Source organism: Chrysochloris asiatica, unplaced genomic scaffold (genome assembly GCF_000296735.1).
Source record: "Chrysochloris asiatica unplaced genomic scaffold, ChrAsi1.0 scaffold00008, whole genome shotgun sequence".
NCBI lineage: Eukaryota > Metazoa > Chordata > Mammalia > Afrosoricida > Chrysochloridae > Chrysochloris > Chrysochloris asiatica.
The window spans coordinates 29,787,199-29,814,532 of record NW_006408526.1 but is presented as its reverse complement, the minus strand read 5'-3'; the positions used below and the strand labels follow the sequence as shown (position 1 = coordinate 29,814,532).

Sequence of the window (27,334 nt, the reverse complement as noted above, 5' to 3'; positions counted from 1 at the left end):
TATTTTCCTGATTTCCTTTTCAGAGTCCTCTTTGGCAACATAGAGGAGCCTGACTGATTTTTGTAGATTAATCTTGTACCTGCCACTTTGCTGAATCCTTTTTACTAGTTCCAGTAGTTTTTTTGTTGTTGTTGTTGAGTCTATACTATGTATAGAATCATATCATATGTAAACAGAGATAGTTTGACTTCTTTTTTGCCAGTTTGGATGCCTTTTATTTCCCTTTCTTGCCTTATTGCTCTGGTTAGATGTTCTGATACTATGTTAAATAAAATGGTGCTAAAGGTCATTCTTATCTGGTTCACAATTTTCAGTCTCTCTCCATTAAAAATAATGTTGACAGCTTTTTTATTTTGTTTTGTTTTTTAAGCTTTTATTGTGAATTGAGTGATAGTTTACAAAGCGGGTCACCAGTTTTACACTCAACAAATTATATTTTGTTTCAGTGAAATGATTACAGTCTCCTCCATGCACCATCAGTTAACAGTATTTATCTCTGTTCCCCTTCTTTCTTGTTTTGATGTACACAAAGCACACAGATTTTTTTTTTTTTTTTTCAAATGTTTAAAGGACACATTTTGCAAATCAGTCTCCTACCTGCAGACACACAGCCTCTCTCATTCCATGGATCTAAAGTCCCTAGCTTCTGCCTCTGGTGTCACTGGGTTTCTGGTTAGGATCCCATGCTCTGCTCATGCTCTTCCCTCTTGATGGTCCTAGGGTCTTCTGTTCCTGGAATGAAAAATTAACTACTCCCCCCTTTTTGTTTCACATCTACATTTACAGTTGTGACAATCACAAGTACTCATGATAATTACTCACTATTGAATCAAAAGAATCCTATCCCCATCTTCCTCCAGCAACTTTCACCAGACCCATCTGGACAAGAGAAAAACTATTCAGTGGAAATTCTATCTTAACCCCCTGATGCTGAAATGCAGCACACTCTTGAAAGCTTGTGAGCCAGTCACTTTGTGCCTTTATAGCCCCCCATTTTTGGTAGTCAATATCTCCGTTGCCGGTCCCTATCAACCCTATGTACTGAGGAAAAAGGCTTAATCCTTGATATGAAGAATCCTTTCCTTTTGCTTGGAATTTTCAGCAGCTACATAAGCAAAGGTCCTGTTCATCAAATTGTAGCGATTTATGTTTGCTTCCTGTATCAAACTTCTTTATCTTCCTCTGGTCGAGTTCTGATCAGCAAGTCATCCAAGTTAGATCAAATGGGTACTATCTGCAAGTTTGGGAATTCCTTTACACCTCCCCCAACTTAAGACCAACTGGCCAATTCACTCTCAATTCTAGCCCCCAGTGGTTAGGTCAGTGTCCATGGACTTGGGAGTTCATACGTCTCCCTGAACTTCAGACCAGCCCGCCCTTCCTCTTTCCTCTCTCATCTCAAGGTCAATGGGTGTCTATGGAACATGGCCAAACTCAGCCCATGTTTTCATTGATACATTTCCCCCCACTTCCACTCACAAGTAACCTAAGGCAGTTACCAGTGAGCTTACAAGTCTGCTCATATGTTCCCTTTGAGTTTCAATCTTGGAAGGGGTTTAACCCTGATGGGATGACTTTTCTTGCCTTGATGGCTCCCAGGCAAACAGCTCGCTTGATCTTGTAACAGCCAAACAGTCTGCTTCCCCCCGTCCCCCGCCCCATTAGTCTTTCTTTCTGAGTTATATGAAGAAAAATGTGGCATCAGGATTTGAGGAAGACTCATTAACAACCTGCGATATGCAGATGATATGACCTTGCTTGCTGAAAGTGAGGAGGACTTAAAATATTTACTGATGAAGATCAAAGAGCACAGCCTTTGGTATGGATTGCATCTCAACGTAGAGAAAACAAAAATCCTCACCACTGGACCAATAAACAACATTCTTATCAATGGAGAAAACATTGAAGTTGACAAGGACTTTATTCTTCTTGGATCAACTATCAACACTCATGGAAGCAGCAGTCAAGAAATCAAATGACGTATTGCATTAGGCAAATCTGCTGCACAGATTTTTTTGAAATCTCTTTGTTGAAGAGCAAAGATGTCAGCTTGAGGACTAAGGTGCACCTGACCAAAGCCATGGTATTTTCAATAACCTCATATGCATGCAAAAGCTGGACAGTGAATAAGGAAGACCATAAAAGAATTGATGCTTTTGAGTTATGGTATTGGAGGAGATATTGAAAGTACCATGGGCTTCCAAAAGAACAAACAGATCTGTGTTGGAAGAGGTGCAGCCGGAGTGCTCCTTGGAGTCCAGGATGGCGAAACTTCATCTCTCATACTTTGGACCAGTCGCTGGAGAAGGACATCATGTTTGGTAAGATGGGAGGTCAGAGAAAAAGAGGAAGACCTCCAACGAGATGGATTGGCAAAGTGGCAGCAACAATGGGCTCAAGTGTGGCAACAATTGTGAGGTTGGCCCAGAACCAGGCAGTGTTTCGTTCTGTTGTCATAGGGTTGCTATGAGTCAGTACTGACTCGATGGCACCTAACAACAACAACAAAAGTCTTTCTTTCAAAAAATATCTTCTGTTCCTCTAACTGCTCTGAGTTGGTCTGCATGTCCTTTCAACTGGGAATGTCCCACATCAAAACGTCCTGGGTAGGGCTAAGGCCCCATACTCTATGAAGACTTAACAAGAAGCCTATTTCCTGGGGCAAATTCTAGAACCCCTTTTGGCTAATCCAATAGTTATAGGCTGAAGATAGGTTTACAAGCTTTCTGTGATCATATTTTCTAATATTCCTTTCGATCCCATTTAAATGTCTATTTTGCAGTAGTAGGCAGAGGAAACCAATATCCACAATACAGTCAAACACCTTAACATTATTTCCCCTCCTTTACCTATTCAGACTATGTCTTGATACCTGTATCACAGAGTCTTGTTGTTCCAAGGTTGAGTATACATCACTATTTACTGCTATCCCATGTATCCCAAGCATACCACCCTAAATCTTCTCCTACCTTCCTGGCAATTGGTTTTGTGTACATATCCTTAATTATGTTGAGGAGTTCTCCTTTTATTCCTATTTTGTTGAGTGCTTTTATCAAGAATGGGTGTTGGATTTTGTCAAATGCCTTTTCTGCATCAGTTAATATAATTACGTGGTTTGTTTTATTTGTGTGATGGATTATGTTGATTGCTTTTCTAAAGTTGAACCATCCTTGCATACTTGGTATAAATTCCACTTTGTTGTGATGTGTGTTTTTTCGAGAAATAGTTGGATTCTAGACTAGGATTCATTGAGATTGTTTGTGTCAGTATTCATTAGGGGATTGGTCTATAATTTTCTTCTTTTAAGTGGTGGCTTTGCCTAGTTTTTGGTATCAGGGTTATGCTTGCTTCATAGAGTGAGTTTGGAAGTGTTCCATCCTTTTCTATGATCTGGAATAGTTTGAGTAGAGTTGCTGTTAGTTCTTCTCTGAATGTTTGGTAGAATTTGGCAGTGAAGTCATCTGAGCCAAGGTTATGTTGTTGTTGGAAGTTTTTTGTTTGTTTGTTTTTATGACCTGTTCAAATTATTCTTTTGCAATGGGTTTGTTCAAAATTTTTACCTCAGATTGTGTTAATTTGGGTAATAGTGTTCCCAGATATTTGTTCATTTCTTCTAGGTTTTCAAATGTGTTAGCATAGTTATTCACAGTTGTTGGATACTATTCCTTTTAACAGGTTCTGTGACATCACCTATTCCATTTCTAACTCATGTTGTTTGCATCTTCTCCTTTTCCTTTGTTGAATTTGCCAGTGGTTTGTCAATTTTATTAATCCTCTCAAAGAACCAACCTCTAGTCTTTTTTTTTCTTTCTATTGCTTTTCAGTTTTCTGTTTGCTTGATTTGTGTTCAAATCTTTATCATTTCCTTTCTTTGGTGGCTGTAGGCCACTCTAACTGTTCTTTTTGTAATTGTTGGAGATTTTGAGTTAAGGTGTTAATTTTCAGTTCTCCCTTCTTTTTTAATATGTGCATTTATTGCTATAAATTACCCTCTGACACTGCTTTTGCAGTGTCCCAAGCATTGTGGTTATGAGTCCAGCTTCTAACCTCAAGATCAGCAGTTCAAAACTACGAGCCATTCCGTGGGAGAAAGATGATGAAGCTTTCTTCTCCCGTAAAGATTTACAATCTCAGAAACCCTATGGAGGGTCGCTATGAGTCAAAACTGACTCCATGACACACCACTACCACCAAAGATATTGGTATGTTGTTTTCATTCTCGCTTGAGTCAAGGAAATTTTTTTTTTCATTATTCATTTCTTCTAATGCCCAGGAGTTTTTAAGCAGGGTATTATTCAGTTTCCATATATTTGATTTTTTTCCCCTTAACCTTCCTGTTGTTGATTTCTTAGTTTATAGCATTGTGATCTAAGAAGATATTTTGTAGTAATTAATTGAGGCTTGCTTTGTGGTAGCTTAGTGGATTACAAGCTGGGATACTTGGTAGTTCAAATCAACTAGTTGCTCTGAGGGAGAAATTAAAACTTTCTGCTCCCATAAAGATTTACTGTCTTGGAACCTTATACAGGGTCACTATGAGTTGGAATCAACTCAGTGGCACATAATCACCACCACTACCACCACTATTATTGGGGAGTTTCCCTTTTCAATTCTGTTAAAGTTTGTTTTATTTTGGGTTCTTTAATTGGGTGCTAGATATGTGTTATGGTTGTTTTTTCTTATTGGATTGACCCTTTAATCATTATATAATATCTTTGCTTGTCTTTTTTGTTGGTTTTTGTCTTAAAGTCTATTTCATCAGAAATTCATATTGCCTGCTTTTTTTTTTTTGGTTGCCATTTGCTTGATAATGCTTTTTTCCATCCTTGAATTTTCAACTTATATTTGTCTTTGTGTCTGTGTTGTGCCTCTTGTCAACAGCATCTTGATGGGGCCTGTTTTCTTATCCATTCTACTGATCTCTGTCTCTTGAGTGGTCCACTTAATCCATTTACAGTCGATGTAATTATTGATACATATGAATTTTCTGCTGTCATTTTGATGTTGTTTTTGTGTATGTGTTTGTGCTGTTGATGAATTCCTTGTCCAGTATATTTTTTTGGTACGGAATTTTTTTTTTTTTTTGCAGATTTTCTTATCATTTCCTTCATTGCTGTTATTTTAGTGTTTACTGGACTGAGAGTTTATTCTTTTCTTTTTTTCTTTGGCAATAAAGTTTATTAATTTTCTTTGAGGTTACTTTTTGATTTTTTTACTAACTTCCAAAGTTTAAAATAGTCCATGCAATCTTGATATCATCTTGACTTCCTCTCCACTTGGAAGCTTTGTAACTGCATCATTTATCTCTTCTTTTTGTTTGGTAGTTATCATAATTTACGAATTGACATCTCTGGTTTCCTATTTTCAGTCTTGAAGGTTGATTTTCATTTTGGTACTCCTATATCTGGATTGATATCTGGGTGATGTTGTCATTTATCTTAATCTCCAGTTGTCTGCTGTTGTTGGGTCTCTGTCCAAAAGACTCCTCTTAGCATTTCTTGTAAAGTGGGTCTGGTTTTTACAAATTTCCTTAACTTCTGTTTATTTGGGAATGTCCTAATTTCACTATCATAGTTGAGGAACAGTATTGTTGTTAAGTATTGTCGCATCAGTTCCAACTCACAGTGACCCTATGTAGGGTTTCCAAGGAGCAAATGGTGAGCTTGAACCGCCTATCTTGCCATTCAAATGACCTTGTGGGTTAGTGTTTCTCCTACAGCCCCACACCAGGACTCTAGGACAGTATTGTTTGATGTGAAACCATTGATAGGCTTTTTCTTTGTCTTTCAGGGTTTTATATATGTTATACCATTGCCTTCTTGACTACACAATTTCTACATGGAAATGAGAGGCTAGTCTTATTGGTTCTCCTTTGTAGGTTACTTTTCATTTTCCCAAGCTACTTTCAGGATTCTTTCTTTGTCTTTGATTTTGGAAAGTTTGATTATGACATGGTGATTTTCTTTTGTACTCCATCCTATTTGGGGCTTGTTGAGCTTCTTGGAAGCATATCGTTTCATCTTTCCTGATAGTAGGAAAGTTTTATTTCATTAAATCTTTGACAATTTTCTTGGTGATTTTTTTTGTCTCCTGTTCTGGAATTCTAATCATGTGTAAGTTATTCCTGTTAATGGTCTCCCACATAATTCTTAGGTTTTCTTCATTTATTTATCTATTTATTGTTCTTTCTCCTGATTGTTCCTTAACAAAGTATTAAGAGATTTGTGTTCAGTCTCGTTAATTTTGTCTTCCACTGATTGAGTTCTACTCCTTTGTCCTTCCAATACATGGTGTATGTATTTCTGAAATTTTAGTATGACTTCTGGATTTCTATCAGCTGTTTTTATATGGTTTCTAATTCTCCATTTACTTTTTCAATTTGTTCTTATATTGTTTTTTTTGTTTGTTTGTTTGTTTTGTTTTGGTTTGGTTTTATTCTTCTACAGCTTTTTCTGTATTTTCCTTGATTTTGTCTGTGGTTTCCTCAAACTTTCTCTAAATTCACTGAAGTTATCTAAGCATAATTCATATGAATTCCTGATCAGCTAGTTCCAATAACCTTTCTCTCTCCAGATTTTTGGCCTTGTTTTCATTTACTTGTTTGAGACATCTTGTCCTGTTAGCATGTCCAGTTAGCATGGGTGTGTGTGTGACTTAAAATGTCTGTTGTCTCCAAAACATTTTAGTGTGGAAGTGTGGGTGCAAGTCTCTGATCGCTGGTCATGTAAAACAGCTGACAACCACATGAGCAGGTGTAACCACCGTGTATCATCAACCCAGTGGTGCTGGAGGAAGCGGTGGTACTCACCCAGTGTGGGGGGAGACAGGTGTGGTGGCTGTGCCTGGGAAGGGTCACTGATCCCCAGCTGTTGAGGAAAGGTTGGGAAAAAACATGGGGTGGAAGGAAGTAAAAAAAGAATAAGAAAAAAAAAAAAATTCAACAATGAGGGAGGGAAGGAGGGAGAAGACCTAAGGAGAATAAGTTAACAAATAAAAAGGAACCAAAAAAAAATGTGGCACAGTATTGGTGCCAGCTACCAAACATGGCTGTTGTGGCAATGTGGTGTTCATTTCACAGGATACTCAGCATTAGATGCAGATGGGTGTGTTTGTGGGGGGCTGCACTGAACACAGTGATATGGTTGGGGAACCCACTCGGCAGGTGTTTGTTTTTTTTAATGTGGGGAGAGGGGGAAAGGGAAAAAATGGAAACAATTAAGTGTGTGGGGGGGTGTAATTGGAAGAGCTGAGCAGAAAGAAAGAAAGAAAGAATAAAACAAGAAAAATTGATACATGTGTTAGCTGATAAGCACACCTACACCAGGAACATGGAGTTCACTCTGGGGGAGCACATACCACTGCCCACAGATGGACAGGGTGAGTGCCAGGCACCACTTTGTTGTTGTTATGTGGCATGCTGTCGGTTCCGACTCATGGCGACCCTGTATAGAGTTTGCAAGGCTTTAAATCTTCTCTGGAGCAGAAAGCTTCATCTTTCTCCCATGGAGTGATTGGCAGGCTTGAACCATGAGCCTTGTGGTCCAAAGTCCACAAGGAGTCACTGAACTCCCATAGCAACATATTAAAAAAAAGAAAGAAAGAAAAGGGGTAAATTGGAAGAAAAAGAAAAGAAAAAATAATAAAACAAGGAGTGAAATGGAAGATCTGAAAAGAGGAAAAAATAAAACAAAATTTGAGGAAAACTGCAGCACAGTGCTGGTGAAAGTACTAGCCACCAAACACCACTGAGTGGGGGATGCAGGGCTGGGCACTACTAGCCATGTGGGCCCAAGGGTGGGCAAGAGAAGAGGAAGAAACAAAGTCCAGGAAAAATAGAACAGAAAACATGGTGGGGGCGGGCAGAACTAAGAAGAGAGACAAGGGGAAGAGAAATAAGTAGCACAGGAGTGGCCGAGGGTAGTGGAGGTTTTGCAAGGTAAGAGGGGAGGTCTCTGTTCACTGGTGTGGGTGTTGGTGCAGTCCTGGACGAACAGAGCTGGTGGTCTGGTTCCTGCTCCAGCTGAAACACTGCAGTCATTCAGAATGGCCAGGTTGTGCCAGCTGGCAGCTTAGAGCTTGTTGCTCAGCCTCTTCCTCTCATCAGAATTTGATTTACTTCTTTATCTTTTATTTGCATCTCTGGGCTCCAGGATTGTTGTGTGTCTCCATTTCGCTTGGTTTCTCAAGTCTTTGGTCTGAATTGTGTATATACTAGCCCTCCATCTTGGATTCTCTCTTGAGTCAGTGTCTTTTGAGATATGAAAGAGATTAAGCAAACTGATGAGTGAGCAGAGATGGGGTAAGGTAGATAACAAGACATATGGAGATCTCCAGGGAACCAGGAAGCAGAAGCTAAAGAGACTAGGACCTTCCTCTAGAACAGAGAGAAAAAAACCTTCCCCTGGGCGCAGGGGTGGGGAATCTTTTTTCTGCCAAAATTTACATCATTTGTGGGCCATACAAAAGTATCAGCTTAAAAATTAGCCTGCTGTCTTTGGTCAAACATTTAATTAACTGTCACCCCTAATGTGATGGCTAGAATTATGGTTGCTTTGACAGGGCCAGACCAAATACTGCCTGTGGGCCAGATATTCCCACCTCTGACCTAGAGCCAACACCTTGAATTTGGACTTCTAGCCTCATATACTGTGAGAAAATAAATTTCTGATTGCTAAACCCCGCTGTCATAGCAGCCCTGGATAACTAAAGTAGTGGGTTAATCCAGGAAGACTTCCTGGAGGAGGTGAGATTCAAGCTAGGATCAGACTTCTGAGTTACAATAAATGAAGTGGGGATAGAACTACCTCATCCACAGAGTTCGGGGAAGGTTTATTTGTTCACTCATTCATACTAGAAATATTTATTGAGTACCTATTTTGTAACTCACACTGCTTTCACACTGAGTGAGATGGTGGGCCTGTGGAGTGTTCTGAACAAAGTATCACATGACCTGACTTAGGTTATAAAGCATCACTCTGGCTTCATGTGGAGAATAGACACATGGAGGACAAGGATGGATGTAGGGAGATCAGTGAGAAATCTGTGGTTCCCTAATTCATTCCCTTCCCTTGTTCTAAAGACTAGAAAGGGATCTACCCAGTTCACCCCATTCCCCGAAACCTCAGTTTCTGCCTGTCATCCCCTTCTCACCAGACTCATCCTCACCCCTTACTGAGGGCAGAACGAGCAGCTCCATGTTTTCAGAGGATGGATCCTTTACAGTTCCTCTAAGACTGCCATGAGCCTGTAGGTCTCTACCCATGATCTCCCCAACACTCCTACAGTTCAAGGACTCTCCAAGGCCCAGCCCTCTGACCTCTGAGAAAAAGAGAGAAAAGATACTGTCAGCTCACTTAGCACCTGCGTTCAGGGCTTCCGAATCATCGCCAAGAAGGGGCTGCTTCTGTATTCCCAAGTACCCTACTCTCCAACCCAGCACCTGGGTAGGAAGAGGGAAAATGTGCAGGAAGAATGACCATCGGGAGGAGTTGAGAGCCCTGAACTGCCAACCTCAGCCCACCCCCAGCCTTTCATCTTCCCCCATCCAGGGACTCGTACATGCCGTGCAGTATTTCATCTCAGCCTCCCAGCCACCGGGTGATGAAGCACTGTTTATTATCTCCATTTTCCTGCAGGAGAAACAGGAAGTTCAGTGTGAGCATAGAGACATCAACTGTCAGAGTGGAAGGGGCCTGATGAGTTCATCGAATCCGGTGGTTCTCTGCTCTGGCAACATCTTCAAATAGGTCAAAAAGCTTTTAAGAAATACGGGCCCCCACCACCACCACCACCACCACCACCACCACCACCAAAAAATAAATAAATACTGATCCAAAACGAATTTTGAGACCTCATTAGAGGAGTCTATAGGATCCCTGGTGGCACCGTGGCTAAAGCACTCCATTGCTCACCAGAAGGTTACCAGTGTGCACCTACCAGCTGGTTTTGTGGAAGAAAGATGTGACGGTCTGTTTCTGTAAAGATTTATAGTCTTGGAAACCATAGGAACAGATCTACCCTGTAGAGTCTCTGTGAGTTGGAAGTGACTCAACTGCAGTGTGGGGTTTTGTTTGGTTGGTTTGGGTTTGGGAGTTTAGATCATTCAAATGTACAAGCATGCTTAGAAGTCACTCATTTATTCCAGCTCCTTCCTTTTACAGATGGGAAAACTAAGGGCCTGAGAGGAGGCTGAACCCTTAAATCCCCGGACAGCTTTGCTTCCTCCTTTCCCTCATGACTTCCACTGAGCTGCTCCCCATCTTTCACAAGCTCTTCCACCTGTCATGGTAGAAGGACACTGTTGTCCACTGTGTGATGAAGCCCAGTCCAGAACTTAGATACATTCCATAAAGATTTGATTAATTGAACCAAACTGAATTGAATGGAAGGTAGTGAGAACCCCATTGGCAGAAGCAACCAAGCAGAGGCTAGCTGACCATCTGTCCCCATGAGAGGTGCTGTCATTCTAGGTCAGTCTCACACAGAGCTTTGGTAGAGTATAGGAAGTCCACTCATGCTCCAGGATCCTCCATTTACAAGCTGTGTGACCTGGGGTGGATTATTTAACCTCTCTGTGCTAATATTAAGGAGTTCTGTTGGCACTGTGCATTAGGCATTAGGCTGTTAACCCAAAGGTCGACAGTTCAAACCCTCCAGCTGCTCTGCAGAAAAAAGATTAGATTATCTGCTCCTATAAAGATTTATAGTCTCAGAAATCCTATGGGTCAATGAGTTGAAATCCAGTAGGGTTGGTTTTGGTTTGATGCTGATATTATCCGTAGTAATATAATAGTATCCCTTTTGAAGGGTTGTAGGGATTGAATGGGATAAAAATGTAAAGTCCTTGGCCTAACATGTAATAGGTGCTCAATAAATATCAGCCTTTGTTGTTAAGTGCCATGGAGTCAATTCAGACTCATAGCAACCCTGTATAGGGTTTCCAAGGAGCAGCTGGTGAGCTTGAATCACTGACCTGGTGGTTCAAACTGACCTTTCAGTCCAGCGCCACACCAGGACTCCTTAGAGAAAAGCAAATACCTGTTCCAGATTACCAGGAAAGAGAATGGCTAACCAGGCTAGAGAATTTGTAGGAATAATAAAAAGAAGAAAAGGATTCATTCACCACACACAGCACTGCCCTGGTTGTGAGCAGGTTCGCAAGTGATACCACAGCCTGGGAGATTCCATAATCAAGCTGTGTCAACCACAGCATCTTCACCTAAACACAGCTTTTCTGTCTCTATGTCCTGGACTTGGAGCCTAAGGGAAAATGACCTTCCAGTGTAAACCGACAGGAACACTAATGGCTTTTGGGGTCCGAGAATGTTTTGCATTTTGGGCAGGGCATTGCAAATGTCCACTACTCCTTGCTTCTGATCACTAAATGCCATAACCAGTTGCTATCAAGTCGAGTCTGACTCATAGCAACTCCATGTGTGCAGAGTATCATGGCTCCACAGGGCTTTCAGTGCTGTGGCCTTTAGGGAGCAGATTGTCAGGTGCCTCTGCATGGGTTTGAACCATCACTCTTCTGGTTATTAGCCCAGTACTTGACTGTTTATACCATCCAGGGACTCCAGAGCATGCCCCAATTACAATGTTAACCAAAGCTGATCCCATGTGTTTCTAAATGGCCTCAGGGTTGGGGCCCAAGCTGGAAGTACTGGCTTCATCAGTAGTCACCCTCTCCTTTCACCAGCTGGATGCAGTATGGCCAAAGAGGAGAAGCCGCAGAAATGGAGTAGCTTCTCCTCTCTCCATTCTAGAAACAACTAGTCCCACTGAGGTGCAGAGCATGGCTGCCAACGTACCAGGGCACCCCACTGAAGCCAGCTTGGCAGCCAGCCATGTTGTCCAGCCCGGGCCACCCTGAATCCCCCTCCAGCTGGCTCGGACTCGCTCCCCTCCCAACACTATACCACGCTCACGCCACAGGCCTCTTTCTCCTTCCCTTCCTCAGCAAGGCCCATCATCTGATTCTCATCAAACATGCAGAACCGATGGTGCACAAGTTTCCCCCTTCCCCACCCCCCCCCGAGGCAATTAACATAATACCCCTGATTTCTCCTTCGCCTCTCCGCACTGTGCAGCCCCCTGGCTGCGGACCGCCTTTGTTTCAGGACGAGCAGTACACTGTGTCTGAAAATGTTACTGCAATTAAATATGCACAAAAAGGGGGAAGGGAGGGGGGAAATGAGGACAATGAAGGATGTGAAACATCAGATGCAGCAGCTGCTTGTTGCTATAGAAACCCCAGCTCCCCACCACCATCACCGCAGCCCCCCTGCTTTAAAATCTCAGTAGAGCCTAGTGCTCTGTTGGTCCTGGGGTGCTGGGAGCTGTGGGGCCAGAGGGTCCTAACTGCCCAGAGCTGGAGCCCTGTGGGTTTTTAGTATGGTGGGGGGTTGTTGTTGCGATTTCTTTCTTTCTTCCTGATTTTCCTTGGGTGTCCAATCACCCCACCACCACCACCACCCCTACCCTGGTACTTGTGAGTGGCAGGAATAGTTGTGCATTCTAGTCTCAATTACATAAAACACTATGTCTGCATCTGACTTTGGATGTCATAACATGGAGACAAAACAGTACAAGTAGAGTCCAGTGGGGGAGCAGGCTTTAGGGTTTCTCCATGTTGCCTCCTGAATGTGGCAGTGGGCTCAACTCCCATTTAATTTTTATCTTTGACCCCAGTATGTTGGAGCTGGGCTGAATGAGGGATATACTCTGCAAAGCCCCATGTTTCCAGAGGCTGTAGAATTACAGGGTTGGAACGGGCAGGCTGCCAGATGGCCAGTGTTCCTTGGGAGAATTCCCAACAAGATTCAGCTCTATAGTATCAGTGTGAAGCCTCAAACTTGGGTCCACATAGCCAGTTGTCCAAGATAGAGAGGGGAATGTGGCCTTGCAGAAGCCCAGGTGAGCAAGACAAGGGTCTTTAGTTGATTTTGAGTTTTGTATAAGCCTGTCAGACAACGGGGCTGCCTTCCTACTTTCCCTTAAAAGTGCCCTGGTCAGATAGGACTGACTTTGGATCCCTGCTACGAAGCCAAGTACCACATGGTAGGTCAGGTCCTACATGTGGAAGGAAGAAGGATGAGAAGGAGGGGGAAAAGAAGAAGGAAGTGAAGAAAAAAAGAAAGGGAAAGAGGAGCAATTAGGAGAATTGTGGATAAATCAGTGGTTATTCAGGAAACAAGAGACCTGCCTGATGAAGCAAGAGAGATGAGAAGAATGGAAGAAAGAAGAGGGAAGGGAAGAGAAAAGGAAAGGAGGAGCAATTAGGGTTATAGATAAATTAGTATTTATGCAGAAACAAGAAGACAGATTGATGAAGCAAGAGTACGATGAAGACTAGTTATTTACTGAGTGAGCACTAACTGTGTCAGACACCTCTGTAAATTCATTATTCAAGGGTTGTAATGCATCCATTGTACAGATAAGGCTTAGAGAGACTAAGAAACTTTTCCCAAAATCACACAGATAATAAGTGGAAGACTCAGATTGGAACCCAGATCTCAGATGAACTCCAAATCTATTAAACCCTGAGGCACCTACACTTAAAAGAGTAAATACTCTGATTTCTGTCATTTCTTTGTGTGTAGAAATGTATTCAGGTTTTGGAGATGCTCCTCTACCTTCCAGGCTGCACCGACTTCGTCTCCATATTTTCCCCATTGCCTACTCTTCCTGGGTCACAGTCCTAGCCTGGGATGAGGCCAGCCAAAGGACTGGGCTGCCTCTCTGGTGGTGTGCCCAACCAGAGGAGTAATGGGCCGTGTCCTGATTGTGTCTCCAGAAAACAGGTTTTTTATTACTTACCATGGCGGGCTATACATCTCCGACGTGCAGAAGGAGGACGCTCTCTCCACATACCGCTGCATCACCAAGCACAAGTATAGCGGGGAGACCCGGCAGAGCAATGGGGCCCGCCTCTCCGTGACAGGTAGGCTGAGTGGGCTAACGGAGAATGGGGCGGGGGGGTGCAGGAAAGGCACCATGAATCGGGGAGTCCCCTGTGTACACAGAACTAGAGAAGGAGATTGATGAACACAGGAACAGAAACCACTGGAAGGAACTTGTTCACTGAGGTTTGGGGTACCTCTTTCATACAAGGACTCCAGAGATAAATGGGTTCTACAAGTCTGTACCAGAGGAATCCTAACTCTCTTGAAGAGCAGATATGTTTCCATTTATCAAATAATGAGGGCTATGAAACTCAAAAAAAAAAACCCCGGTGGCATAATGGGTTAGGCATTGGGCTTCTAAACAAGAGATAAGAGGTTCAAACCCACCAGCTGCTCTGAGTGAAAAAAATAAGGCTATTTGCTCCTATAAAGATTTACAGTCTCAGAAATCCTAAGGAGCAGTTCTGCTCTGTCTTCTAGAGGCATTGTGAGTTGGAATCGACTCAGTGGCAGTGGACTAGAACTCAACTGGGATTAAACCCTTTCATTTTATTCTTTGCATTTGATCATAAAAGCTCATAGGTAAAATCTGATACTCAAACTCATTTGTTGTCTGTCAGGCATCATATCATATTAGACTGTATTGGGGAAATTTGTGTATTTTCTCATGTCTCCAAATGTTTTTTAAGATTCCATTTTATCATCAATTATGAGTCTCTTTTCCTGTAAGTCATCTCTCATCTTTAAAAGTAGGCAGAATATAATTTATAGACAAAAGTATTTCTAAAGTGATTAAAGGATTCTTACTCTGGTGTGCTTATAGTGTGCTTAGGGATGGAAGCTCATCTGAGAAGGCTTCAGAAAGTTTGTGGAAAAATGGAATTGAGAGGTAATGGAACTTTTCCATGAATGTTTTGAATCTCCCTCATATTTATTGGATTCTCCTGTGTGCCTGGAATTTCACTCATGTGTTGTCTGCTGGATACCAGGAGAACCCTGTGAGGTGGTATTGTACTCCCTAACTTTACAGGTGAGAAATCCAAATCTTAGGAAAGCCAAGTTACCTTCCCAAGCTATTTGACCAGTCAGGGCCACAACCAGAATTCAAACTCTGGGCTCCCAGACTCCAAGGTCCTTCCAGCCATGAACCTCCTCAGAAGGGGCAAATTGAACACCCACAACATACTCCAGCCATAGAGTTAAGAAGGAGAAATAGTGGGATGGCCTTCCAGGAAGTCCTTCTGGAGCCCTGGGTTTCAGACTTTTGGGCAGCAGTTCCCAGACAGACATTGGTATCCCAGCCTAAGCAGTGATGATTTCTACACTGCTGGTTTCTACAACGTGCATGCTGATGCATCCTGATACTTTCTAGTCCATTAAATCCTAGTCTGATTTTTCTTTTTAATACTGGATGCAACTCACCAAATAAATTTACAATGGCACCGGACCAGGCAGTGGTTCATAGGGTTGCGTGAATCAGAGCAAACTCAACAACACCTAACAAAAAACCACAAGAAGTTTGTGGCCTGCAATTTGCAAATCTCTGCTCTTGAGGACATGAAATTAGAGTGGCTTTTAGAAAGAAGACAAACTGGTAGACTACCTGAGTTCTGGGATTAATGTTGTTGGGTGCCTTCCAGTCGATTTCAACTCATAGCCACCTCAAGTGACAGAGTAGAGCTGCCCCCATAAGGTTCTCTAGGCTGTAATTTTTATGTGAGCACCAGGTCTTTCTCACATGGAACTACTAGGTGGGTTTGAACTGCCAACCTTTTGACTAGTAGCTGAGAGCTTAACCATTGTGCCACCTCCTTGGGGTTATGGGATTAAACCCATCAAAGGACTGGATGACCTGGAAAAGGACTGGGTGACCTCTCAGATCCTGTCTGCCTCTGACATTCTCTGGTTTGGTGTGAACTACTGTGGCACTATCATAGGATAAGTACTCAACTTCAAGGTCGGTGGTTCAAACTCACCAGATACTTCTCAGAAACCCTATATGGGGTCACTATCAGTCAGAACCAACTCAACAGCACTTGACAACAACTCCCATCAGGTGATGACTCTGCCCAAGACTACCCCATCCCCTCCAATTAACACTTTTGGAGAGCCGATACTAGGAGGGTTCTCTGATTCACCCTGGTGTGTCCAGTGCCCTATGTCTGGTACACAGTAGGTGCTAATTCCTCAAGGCTAAGGGAAGCTATGCTCTCATAGAGGGTGGAGAAAGTCCCGGCACTGTGCAGTGCCATCCTTGTAGCTTGGCTTTGGAATCTGCAGCTCAATTCCTGAACATGTCAGAGCGGTTCACATCCAGATGATGGTGGCTTGTTTGCATAGTGTTTGGCATCTCATGTACATGCTTCTCATACTAAGTGGGAAAGGCACGAAAATCCCCACCCCCTTTCCCGCAGGCGGGCTCCTGTCTCCTCTGCATACATCTAGCCCCTTCACCCCACTAATCTCCTAGCTGACCTCCAGCTTTTGCAGGGAGGAGAATACACAGGAATCATCAACAAAAAAGACACTCTGTAAACGGGACACTATGCCAGTCCTTCTTCTGGTCTTCATTCACCACCAGGAGGAGCTGAGGAGGGAGGGAGGGAGGGTGAGAGACACCATGGGGAGACTCAGAGATAAAGCCCAAAGGAGAGGGACAAATAGAGCGATGCAGGCCCAGAGAGAAAGCCATAGGACAGGGGAGGGAAACACGCAAAGACAAAGGAAGCTAGAAAGAGGAGACGGCAGTGACAGAATGAGCGAGATCTAAAGGCATAAGGAGGGTGCTGAAGGGGAGGGTGCTCCTTAGAGTGACACGGGCCCTGGTTATTTGATGTGACAAGATGATCGGAAAGCTGCTGGTCTGGGCAAAAATGCAACTGATACCGGAGCAAGGCAGTGCAGAGAGGCATGGGTGTCAGAGGTCCAGCTCCCACCCCAGCCTCCCCAGCACCTCTGCCACCCACTTTAGATCCATTCCCCAGAGATGATGAGTAGCAGGCTGAGAGAGGTTGGGCCTTGGTGGCAGCCCAGATGTTTTATCTTAGTGGCTGTGGCCAGTGAGCTCCTGGGGCTGGTGGTCATGGGCCATGTGGTACCTCCCTGACCAGAGGCTCCAAGCCAACAGCTGGGGTCCAGGGATGGGGGGCATCTGACAGCACTATCAAGGGAAGGTCAAATGTTGCACTAAGAATGCCCCTTCCTGGGGCCCCAAAAGCAAGAGGACCCATTGTTGTTGTTGTTAAGTGCCATTGAGTCAATTCCAACCCATAGCAACCCTGTATCAGGTTTCTGTGGAGTAACTGGTGAGCTTGAACTGCGACCTTGCAGTTCAAATGGGTTTGCAATCTGGCGCGTTAACCCACAGCACCACACAAATAATACACGCCACAGTGCATTTTCCATGGGTTCACTTCATGAGAATAGGACCATATCTGTGGCTTCTTCAGAAAGAAAGAAGGTTAGGAGGAGGATGTATACTGGAAAAAGGCATTATAAATAAGTCCAAAGCCTCTCAACATCCCAGTCTTACCCAGTTTATTTTATGCCAAGTCTCACTAGATGTATTGCTATTGTTAAGTGCTGTCGAGTTGACTCCAACTCATAGCAATCCTACATAGAGTTTGAAAGGAGCAGTTGGTGGGTTTGAACTGCCGACCTTGTGATTCACAGTCCTGTGAGACCTGGCATAAAATACTTGCTGTCTCCCGACCTCAGTTTCTTTATCTGTAAAATGGAAGTGACGAAACAAACTCACCGGGCTTTTGTGAGAAAAGACATCGCCTAAGGAGGGTGAAAAGGAGTCCTCGTATGGCGCTGTGGGTTAATGTTCTGGACTGCAAAGTCAGCTTGAACCACAGGTCAGCAGTTCAAGCTCACCAGCTGCTCCTCGGAAACCCTACACAGGGTTGTTTGGGGTCTGAACTGACTCGAAGGCACTTTACAACAACAACAAGGGCGGTGAAAAGCTGGCACACCCACCACTGCCTGCGCATGGGAAGTACACAGTAGGAAGGAGCGCCTGTCACCTCCTGGTGGTGGTCCTGCTGCTCTTGCATTCATTCTCCTGCTGCAGTCCCCAAGGCTGCGGAGGGGCCGCTTTCATCTTTCTGTAATTTCCAAGTTAGAGGAGGCAGTTGCGAGAATAATCTGAGCCCTCCAAATACAACCTAATAATAACTCTTCCATACATGGAGGAGCGTTTTCGAGTTCACCACATGCTTTCTTGTGCATTCACTACTGCATCCCTGCAGCAACGCAATAGGGTAGGCATCATCATCTGCATTTATAAATGAGGACACCACTGACTAGGCTAAGGTCCCTGTCGGCTCACCAAGTGCACAAGCTGCGTTCCAGCACCCAGGCCTTTTCCATGCAGCCCTGTCCAGACAGCTACAAGAGATCCCAGCAGCCTTCCCGGGGTGCCCCAGGGCCTCTCTAGGCAGCCCCAGCCCAGCCCCAGCACGCCCCCAGTGATTCCCAGGGCCCGGCCATCTGTCTCCCCCAGCCCCACACTAGCGCCCAATCCCCCTAAGCTGCCGCCGGGTATACGCCACAGCATTTACTGCTGCTCCGGAGTAATGAAAGAGGTTTCTTTCCCTCAGAATTTAATTTCACGCCTGAGACTCGGTGATTAATTCCCTCCCTAACCCCCCCCAGTCCCCCCCTACTACCCTCCACCCTTTCCTCCTCCGCCCTGACAGCCCCTCTGCTTGTAAATTCTGCGGTGTGCCACGGAATTTGTGTATTTTGCATCAATTAAGTGTCACATTGAGTAATTCTTCCCTGGCACAGGGTTTGTTTATCCCAACCATTCCCACAGGGGTGTGGGGTGGGGGAAGAGGCCACAGAACCTGGCAGGGAGGGAGGGTGGGCGCTGAATAGTAATCGCCGGGCACATCTGCATAGCGATTTTGCATGGGAGAGCACTTTGACAAACATCCTGCCATAGATTGCCTACCACCTCTGTGTGTATGTGTCAAGAGCCAGCACATTGCCACCTTGCAGATGAGGAAGGTCTGAGAGATCACAGGGCTCATCCAAGGTCACACAGCTTATCAGTAACCCAGACAGAATCTGTACTTGTGTCCCTAGGTGGTACAAATCGTTAAGTATTCAGCTGCTAACCCAAAGATTGTCCATTCAAACCCAGCCAGAGGTACCTCAGAAGAAATGTCTGGCATTCTGTTTCCAGAAGGTCCCAGCTTTGAAAACCCTTAGGACAGCACAGTTCTACTCTGCAATGCACTGGGTTGCCATGAGTTGGAACTGACTACAAGGCAACTGGTTTGGTGTTTTTGCTTTGGTCTGGGTTTTGTTTTTTGCCTCCGGATTCGAAACTCGGGGCCCCTTCTGCAGCCCCACATACTCCTCCTAAAGAACCAGGGAAGGTGGGATAAAGCAGGGTATCTTTTCTCCAAGAGTGCACAATCCCAGCCCCTCCCCTCTGCAAGGGAGATGAGCTGAAGACAGAGAGGAGTTCCCATTCATCAAGGAGGGTCCAAGGGGCAGCAGTTCCCACCAAGCACTGTCAAGTAAAAGTCAGTATTCAATTATTCTAATTGTTCCATCTTGGATCTCAGTTACTGAGCAAGTGGATGAGGGGTACCTGGGTCCTGATCATGGCTCTGCACTGTGATTTGAGGCAGACCACTGCTCCCCACCTCTGGTTCTCTTAATGTACCCTTCAAGGTCTCTAGGCTAATACTGAGCCTAAGGGCACAATGGTTACATGCTTGGCTGCTAATCAAAAGGTTGGTAGTTCAAACCCACTCAGCAGCTCCATGAAAGAAAGTCCTGGTGATCTGCTTCCATTAAGAAAGCCTTGTAGGGCAGTTCTGCTCTGTCATATAAGGAGCTCTGGTAGCGTAGTGGTTACGAATCAGGCTGCGAACAGCAAGGTCAGCAGTTCGAAACTACCAGCTGTTCCACGGGAGAAAGATGAGGCTTTCTGCTCCCATAAAGATTTACAGCTTCAGAAACCCTATACAAGGTCGCTATAAGTTGGAACCAACTCCACGGCACATAACCACCACCACCACTCTGTCATATAGGGTTGCTATGAGTTGAAAATCGATTTGGTTGTACCTAGCAACAACAATACATTGTTGTTGTTGTTGAGTGCTGTCGAGTCAATTCTGACCCATATATATGTATAGGGTTTCTGAAGAGTGGTTGGTGGGTTTGAACTGCTGACCTTGTGGTTCAAACTGACCTTACAGTCCAGCACATTATCCTGCAGCACCATACCAGGATTCCTTGTAACTCTGGAATTTTATCCATAAAAACCAGACCACTGGTCCACTCCATTTATTTCTCCCTCAGACATTTATGTTTCAACTATCACAGAATCCAACAGGAGATCACAGTCCCTAAGGGATGTCAGATATACATGGCCTGGTACTAACTGCATTGGAAAGGGCCATGGGAGAAGCAAGAGAAGAAGCCGGTCACAGGGGCTACCTCTAGGGAGGGAGTTGGGATAGCAAGGGGGAAGAGGTGAGGGGAGATTCACTTTCCACTGGGTACTCTTCTGTGCTTCCTAAATTTTGCCATGTGCTTGTCCTGTCCAAAAAAAAAAAAGTTGGTTAAAAATTAAATGAAAGGAACAGAAAACTCTTGGGAAATCCAATGTAAGTAGTTTGAGGGAGACATCCAGAAGAGGTGGTACTTTCAGCACGAGCACATCATTAAGGTTTGAATGGAACTTACTTACCTCCTCAGAGTCAGCTAGAGGTATTCCAAGTGAAAGAGGGTGCAGTTGTCACTGTGGGGAAACTGTTGAGAGGAGAAGGTGGGGCTAAGCGAGAGGACTGATTGAGGCTAGTTTATAGAACATCATGAAATCCAAGGTAAGAAGTATGGAGTGTATCACCAAGGTAAAGGAAAGCCTATTTGAGTGTTGATGTGCCTGTCAGGTGCACATGGTTAATACACACTTCACTACTAACTGAAAAGTCGGACATCTGAATTCACCCAAAGGTTCCTTGGTGGAAGAAATGCCTAGTGATCTACTCAAAAAATTAGTCACTGACAGCCCTGGGGAGTACAGTTCTATTCTGACACACATGAGGTTGCCCCATATTGGAGTTGACTGGTTTATGAAGGTGTCAAAGCAAAAGGAATCTCTGAGTAGCCCAAAACATTCGTTAAGCGCTCAATCGCTAGCCAAACATTGGTGCTCCAAACACACCCAGCAGTGCCTTGGAAGAGAAGCCTGGCAATCTGCCTGTGAACTATGACAGTCTTTAGAGTCGTCTGGAGCAGTTCTACTCTGCACACAAGGAGGCACCGTGAGTCAGAATCAACTCCACACCAACTACCAACAACAATGACAAAGCCAGGGGAGGTCTCCAGGGAGTAGAAATTCCTGCCAGGCCATTGAAGATGAGAACTGGATTGGCATTGTTGGCCCTTGCAACAAAGATGCTTGATCTATCCCAGTTTAGGGCCACAGGTCCCACAAGTCTCTCTGAGTTGGGGATGCAAAATAGAGGAGAATCATTGGTCAGGGGCCATGTTTGTTGTTGTTTCCTGCCTTTGAGTTCATTCCAAATCATAACGACCCCACAGAACAGAGTAGAAACCACAGGATTTCCTAGGTGAGAATCTGTATGGGAGCAGATCACCGAGTCCTTTCTCCCACAGAGCTTTTGGTGAGTTCGGATTACCAGCCTCTCAGTTAGCAGCCAACTGCTTAACTGCTGTGCCCCTAAATCTCCCTCTGCAGGGCATAATAGGGTCCGTTTCCTAATCCTTCTGGACTCCCAAGGAGGCACACTGGCTTTCTGTGAGTTCATCTACATTGCAGGTGGCAGGAGACAGGGCAGGCAGATTATTTCCCTAACCTTGGGGGCACCCTAGACAAGTGTGAAGTCTAGAATGAGACACCCCCAATATTGCAAACTTGAGATTCATGAATCACATGTTGGAGGGGTCCCTACTCCTCAGTCTGGTTCCCAGGCTCTCGAGATATTGATGTGTAAGCTCTGGAACACACCATCTCTCCCTCTCTACTCCTCTTACTGTTTCTTTCTCTTCCTTCTGTCCATCTGTCTGTCATTCTAGCCCTGGATTCTGCTATAGCCTCTCCTCCACCCAGTCCCTGCTCCCTGTCCTGGTTCTAGGACTTAGTCTGACCCCAGGAGGGGAGTTAGTTAGGGTTTGAGACTGAGACACACAAAGTCCTTCCTGTCATATCTTCAGAAACCCCACGGCTCCTGTTCTCAGTCTTTCCTGCCCTCGCCCACCCCAGAACTGCTGACCTTCTCTGCCTTCTAGACCCTGCCGAGTCAATCCCCACCATCCTGGATGGCTTCCACTCCCAGGAAGTGTGGGCCGGCCACACAGTGGAGCTGCCCTGCACCGCCTCGGGCTATCCCCTCCCTGCCATTCGCTGGCTCAAGGATGGCCGGCCCCTCCCAAACGACAGCCGCTGGACCAAGCGCATCACAGGACTGACCATCAGTGACCTTCGGACCGAAGACAGCGGTACCTACATTTGTGAGGTCACCAATACCTTCGGCTCAGCAGAGACCACCGGCATCCTCACGGTCATTGGTGAGTGGGTGAAATCCCATGACCTGGGAGGTGGGAGGGGGCCAAGAGTAGCATGGTAGACTCTGGCTGGTTCCCAAGCATTAATCCTGGTTCGCTAGGGAAAGCAATTTGGTGCCTGGGGGAAAATCCTGGGCCTGAAATGAGAAGATCTGTCTTTTGATTTGCAGATAGTAACTGACACAGGCCAAATTGCAACTATGATCATAATCTCAGTATCCTGATCTGTAAAATGGGGTAATGATTCCAGCCATCTTCTCCCAGAGGTCTCGAGAGTCAGATAGGGTAATATGGAAGGGAAAGGGGGGTCCAGCTCACCATGAGGGCAGGGTTGTTGACCTGTTGGGAGGGACAGAGTACTGATGTTAACTCATGTCACAGAGAAAGGGCATAATGGATCCCACCCTAGGTTGACATTCAGAAGATTTAACAATACATGATAGGGGCACCAGCCAGTCAGATCAGACTAGATGTACACCAGATTAGTCACACCAGGACCTGTCAGTTGAACATCCACTCTGTCCTTTCCTGTTCCTATACCATCATAGAGCCCTAGGGATGCAGGGAGTCTGAGCAGACCTGCCTCTCTCCCACCATGAGCCCCACAGGCAAGCAGAGAAGCAAAGACTGAGAGGCTAAAGTCTGGGATGGAGCCCTGGATGAGTAGCCCCCACCCCACCCTGTCTCTGGCTGTGTCACCTGGTCTCAGGTCCCCGTTGATAAAGCAGGAAGTTCCTTCAGCGCTGGTGTCCATAGTCTGACTCTCTGTACTGCAGGGTGGGTCTAGGTTCTGGAGACTCTTGGGGAAGCCACTATTTTGTGGGACAACAATGGCTACAGTCCCTAAACATGATATCTCCAGAGCATAATGAGGGTGTTTAACCTGGGCAGTGGGGAGGGGCAGTCCAGAGATGATGCCACCCCACACCCATCCTGCAGAAAGATTCATTCTGTGCTCAAGAATGCCCAAGTCCTCCTCCCATTTCACCTTGCCCATCCAACTTTGGGGCACAGAGATGCAGGCTTGCAGACTGTCAGATGACCAGAGAGGCCCACAGAGTGCACTTCCTGGGCCCAATGTCCTGATTCCCCTAGCCCAGATGGAGGTCCAGTCTCCTCCCCCACAGTGTAAGGGGTCTTGACAGTTGGAGCGAGTTTATAAAATCTCACAGAGTGCTGAGGAAAGGCCCTCCCCACACAAAGCCACTGTGAAGCTGAAAGAGCAGAAGAGCCCCAAGAAATATCCTGAGAGTACATGATACAAATGCTTTGGTTTAAAAGCTGAATGCCCTGCTTCAGGGAGCTGGGGGTTTCCTCTCATACAAATAAGTTCTAAACAGTGGAGTAGATAGACAGAAGGAACAGCATTGGGACCTTAAACACAGTCCAAAAATGTTTGGTCCAATATTACTTTTTCCTTCTTCCCCAACCTTCTGCTGTATATATGCACACGCGTGCACACACAAAGAAACACACACACAGGTCAAAAGAGCAGTATACCCCTCATCCTAATAAATTTAGCAAATCTGATTCTAGGTATATTTGGTGTTCATGGTTCCTGCCCTAATACATGCAGGCAAGCAGGTATTTTATGCTCACTTCCCCATGCATACATGCTGCACATAGGATCCACATGTTTCTCTACTGTAATATCCTTCTGTTTCAGGACACACACACAGACTTACAATAACTGCCTACAGTTGTGACCACGCCCAAGCTGCCCATGTCTGCAGAGGCATGCTTGATTCTCTTCTGACCCCCAGCTCCCCAGGTCCACAGTGGGCTTGACATTGTCTTCCATCCTTCCTGACAGCTCCTCTCTGCCAGGTTTATGGAGAAGAGATCCATGCTGTCTGCCCACACCCTTGCCTTCCCATCCACCCATCCATCCTACCTCCAAGTCCCTGCAGGAGCAGCGAGAAGAGAGCGCCAGGTGCATAGAGCCCTAGGAGCCCTCACTGGTGGCTGGGACTAGCAGAAAGCCACCTGCCTCATTGTGCACTGACATTTGCCAGGCAGTGGGCAGAGGTACTAGGAGTGAGCAGGGAGAGCCAAGTGTGAACAGTTGTGTCTGCTTTGGCTGGTCCTGACCCTGACAAGCCTGAGATCTTCACCTTTTCTGAAGACTGCCTTATTGGGATTCCCAAACTTCTGCCATTCCACGGGAGAAAGATGAGGCTTTCTGCTCCCGTAAAAATTTACAGCCTCGGAAACCCCATACAGGGTCACTATGAGTCGGAACCGACTCCACAGTACTTAACAACAACAACAACAAGTTTCTGCAGGCCTGAGCCCCCTGTGCAGAACCCCAAATCTCATGCCGATCAGAAGAGAGAGGCCAGTTGGGGGCTGCTGACCAGCCAAGCAACAGACCCAGCTTGGGCCATAGTAGTGGAATGAACACAGGTGTCTCCCAGTCCAGAGGAGACAAAAAAGGTAGTGTGCACAGGGTCCCAAGGAGGCCCAGGAGAGGGATCCTTAACCCATGGGGAGGGGAAATGGTGCCCAGGAAGAGATGACACCTGAGCTTAGTTCTGAAGGATGAGTCCAGTCCAGTTGCTAGTGAATCAGGTCCAACTCATGGTGACCCCATGTGTGTCAGAGTAGAGCTGTGTTCCATAGAGTTTGTGAATGGCTGGTTCTCCAGAAGTAGATTGCCAGGCCATTCTTCCAAGGCACTTCTGGAGAATTCAGATTATCTGGTTAGTAGCCAAGCTTGTTAACAGTTTGCACCACCTAGGGCTTCCAAAGGATGTGTAGGGTTTAAGCAATAGGGGCAGAGGCTCTGAGACAAGAAACAGCCCAGGTGTGTGTAGGTTGCTACTGCCCCCAGTATATCACTGAGGTGACAATATATGGGGCTGGGGGAGCAGGAAAGTCAGGCCTCTGAGGCTCTTGAGGACTTTGAATACCACTCTGGGTTTCTGAGAATTGTGAGATTTCTGAGCAGGGATGTGGCCAGCTGCCACATGGAGATAGACAGGGAGGCAGAAGAAGGCTTCTTCAAGATCCAGATAGGGGTTGGGGGCTGCTCTAGCCGGGTGGAGGCAGTGGAAGGAGTGGAGGGGCTCAACCCATCCGCAGAAAGGAGGTCCAACAAGCAGAAGGCGCCAATCCTCTGCATGGGTATGGGAGACAGGTGGCTGGGCCAAGGTCACCAGGAGGGTGACAGGGTAGAGGGTGAGTCAGCCATGTCCCCATCCACCTCAGTGAGCAGAAAAGAGCTCAACAAGCCCACCCAGAGCAAAGGGCAGCATGAATGAAGGACAGCCATCACCATAAGGGCTGCAGAGAGATGGGACCCTGCCATTTCACAGATGAGCACACTGAGGCCTAGAGAGGGTATTTCACAAGAACTTCTCCACACAAGGCAGCTGGACTTGCCCCCAGGCCTCCTGATACCCAGGCCCTTTGTGACCATTGCCCACCCTAGCCCACAGTAAGTCCTTTTTCTTTTCTTTTTCTCCTCCCATTTCCCATCACCTCTCCCCTGCCCGGCCCCGCCCAGACCCCCTTCATGTGACCCTAACACCAAAGAAGCTGAAGACCGGCATTGGCAGCACGGTCATCCTCTCCTGTGCCCTGACGGGTTCCCCGGAGTTCACCATCCGCTGGTACCGCAACACAGAGTTGGTGCTACCCAACGAGGCCATATCCATCCGCGGGCTCAGCAACGAGACCCTGCTCATCACCTCGGCCCAGAAGAGCCATTCCGGGGCCTACCAGTGCTTCGCCACCCGCAAGGCCCAGACCGCCCAGGACTTCGCCATCATTGTGCTGGAGGGTGAGTGGGGATAGCCATGGTAGAGGGGCCAGGATTCAGAGCCTGGCTCTCCCTCACCGGGGACTCAAGTCGGGCTGGTCAGCTGCTAACCGGCCAGCAGCCAACCAGCAGACACAGCTTGGACCATAGTAGTCACTCCCCAAGCCCCAATTAGGAGGTGCCCTGCTCCAGGTCCCCTCCATCCCGCCTGCCAAGAAGGTCACAGAGAGAGGAGGCATTTATCAGTCACATGGCACAGTGGGGTCAGCCAAAAGGTTAGTGGTTCAAACCCACCAGCCGTTCCAAGAAAGAAAGATGAGGTTGTCTGCTCCCATAAAGATTTCGTCTTGGAAACCCTGTGGAACAGTTCTTCTCTGTCTTGTTGATAGTTATAAGTTGGAATCGACTCCAGGGCAGTAGGCTTGGTTTGGGTTTAGTCTCCTGTTCTGGCAGACACATCATCCCACATAGTTCTCTAAGGGCCCTGTCTTCTATGGTAGATGGACAGAGTCTTGTATTCACACATTAGCATTTTGGTATGAAACATAGGTATGTGGGTAGGATATAAAGTAAACCATCTTGTATTTGCCTTAACTTTTTTTTTTTTTTAACTTTTTAAAGTACTTAAACACCTATTTTAATCCTTTACAGCAATCTTGTGCGGAAAGGTGAGCCCGGTTCATAATTACATCCCTATGTTCCATGTGAGAAAGTTGGGGCAAAAAGGTTAATTGTCTTGTCCAAGGGTTATGTAGTTAGCAAAGAAATAAAGCCTGGCCACAGACTCCCCCCACATCTGCTACCCTGCTCCTCACAGCCTCTGGGCACCTTGTACTTCCGCCTTAAACTCAGGGCTTTTTCAAGCAACGCCATAGAGCCTTTCCCTCCCTACCAGCATGGTCATATAGAAGGAGAACTGGACCAACTCAACAAGTCTGGCTCTGTCAAGTCCTGGTCCCACACTTAGTTAACCTTCTGAGTCTCTGTTTCTTTACTAATAAAAGGAGGGGTAAGAGGAGGCAAAAGGAAATTAAGAGGAATTAATACTACTCCCATAGGATCAGTACTAGACTGCAAACCCCAAGATTGGTGGTTCAAACCTACCAGCTGC

The 27,334-nt window shown here is 45.8% G+C and overlaps 1 protein-coding gene across 1 annotated transcript in view; it reads left to right on the top strand.

Moving 5' to 3' along the window:
* Positions 1–27,334, top strand: part of DSCAML1 (Down syndrome cell adhesion molecule like 1) — a 442,529-nt gene that overhangs the window by 313,946 nt on the left and 101,249 nt on the right. Inside the window, exons 4-6 of the mRNA XM_006833865.1 lie at positions 13,796–13,942; positions 22,185–22,463; positions 25,969–26,244. Of these exons, the coding sequence (XP_006833928.1) occupies positions 13,796–13,942; positions 22,185–22,463; positions 25,969–26,244 (702 nt within the window). The remainder of the gene's footprint in view (positions 1–13,795; positions 13,943–22,184; positions 22,464–25,968; positions 26,245–27,334) is intronic.